The 1,115-nt window shown below is 37.0% G+C and overlaps 1 protein-coding gene across 1 annotated transcript in view; it reads right to left on the bottom strand.

Moving 5' to 3' along the window:
* The window catches only part of LOC119593994 (protein virilizer homolog), a gene marked incomplete at its 3' end in the record, with an annotated part of 18,344 nt that overhangs the window by 4,490 nt on the left and 12,739 nt on the right, over window positions 1-1,115 (bottom strand). Inside the window, 3 exon segments of the mRNA XM_037943018.1 lie at window positions 204-352; window positions 510-606; window positions 862-1,115. Of these exon segments, the coding sequence (XP_037798946.1) occupies window positions 204-352; window positions 510-606; window positions 862-1,115 (500 nt within the window).

Genomic DNA, 1,115 nt, shown 5'->3' with positions numbered 1-1,115 from the left:
GAAATCATAAATGGAATACATTGAAATGGAGAATGTTCAATAACTACAGTCGCTTGAAAAACATGACTTAACACAGGATCAGTTCCTTGAATTCACATGATTAAAACAAAGAGGGAAATAAGAAAACAACAGCCCTTTCCATACATAAACCCATAGTACCTCTATCTTTTCAAAATGCAAAAGAAACGTCAAGATGGACAAACCATTTCCGAGTCCTCTGCATCCTCGTAGCCTGGAGGCATGAGCCAGAATGAAGGAATTTCATCCTCAGCCACGGGGATTGTCCACACTATCCTTGACGTGAATAAGGTCTGCAGTGTCTCCGTTTCTGGCCCAGCTGGTTCGGTAAGTTCTTCCAGAGAAAAGGAAATTTAAGAATACGAATGCATGGGCTTCCTATGAAAGGCCTGCAGATTCACAGTGGCTACAATGACATATCAAATTATTTTTTATATTTCATAGGTTAAAACTAACTCAAGTAATCCTGATTAGTAACTGCATACACTTACCTTTAACTTCAAACATGTGAGCTTGGTCTAAGTCTGCTATCAGCTGTGAAATCTCTTCATAAAGTGATTCCATGGCTTCCTCCTCACATCCTTCAGCCTGTTAAAAATCAGGTAAAAAAAAAAGAGTCAATAACCATATAGAATTGTATCCAATAGTTTACATTTACAGTCAATACCCTTATAAAAATCATTTTCTTTACAAACTTATTAATCTAATACATCTACATTTACATCCATAATTATTTCTTAAATGCTGAAAATATAAAATAAAAAGGAAGCAAGGAATGCAGTTAGATGAAAAGCCTCCTACATACAACCCTCACCCCAAAAACAACAACAACAGGTAACATACCACAACTTGCTTCTCCAACAGCTTTAAGGGATGAATCAACTCCAATGTGTCTTCCTCTTTCCTGTGTTCTTCTTTCTTGATTTTTTCTTCTTTCTTGATCTCTTCCTTTTTAATTTCCTCTTTTTTTGTCTCTTCTTCTTTTTCTTCAGTTGGTTCAGCTTCCTCTTGGTTCATCTCCACTTCCATTTCTTTCTCCATGGACTCCTCCTCCTTTTGGCTGCTTCCTGCTTCTTCTGAAGATGCCTCTTTGACTG

This window comes from Penaeus monodon, chromosome 33 (assembly GCF_015228065.2).
Source record: "Penaeus monodon isolate SGIC_2016 chromosome 33, NSTDA_Pmon_1, whole genome shotgun sequence".
NCBI classification, from domain to species: Eukaryota; Metazoa; Arthropoda; class Malacostraca; order Decapoda; family Penaeidae; genus Penaeus; species Penaeus monodon.
Note: the sequence above shows the minus strand (reverse complement) of the source record. Positions and strands in the feature narration are given on the sequence as shown.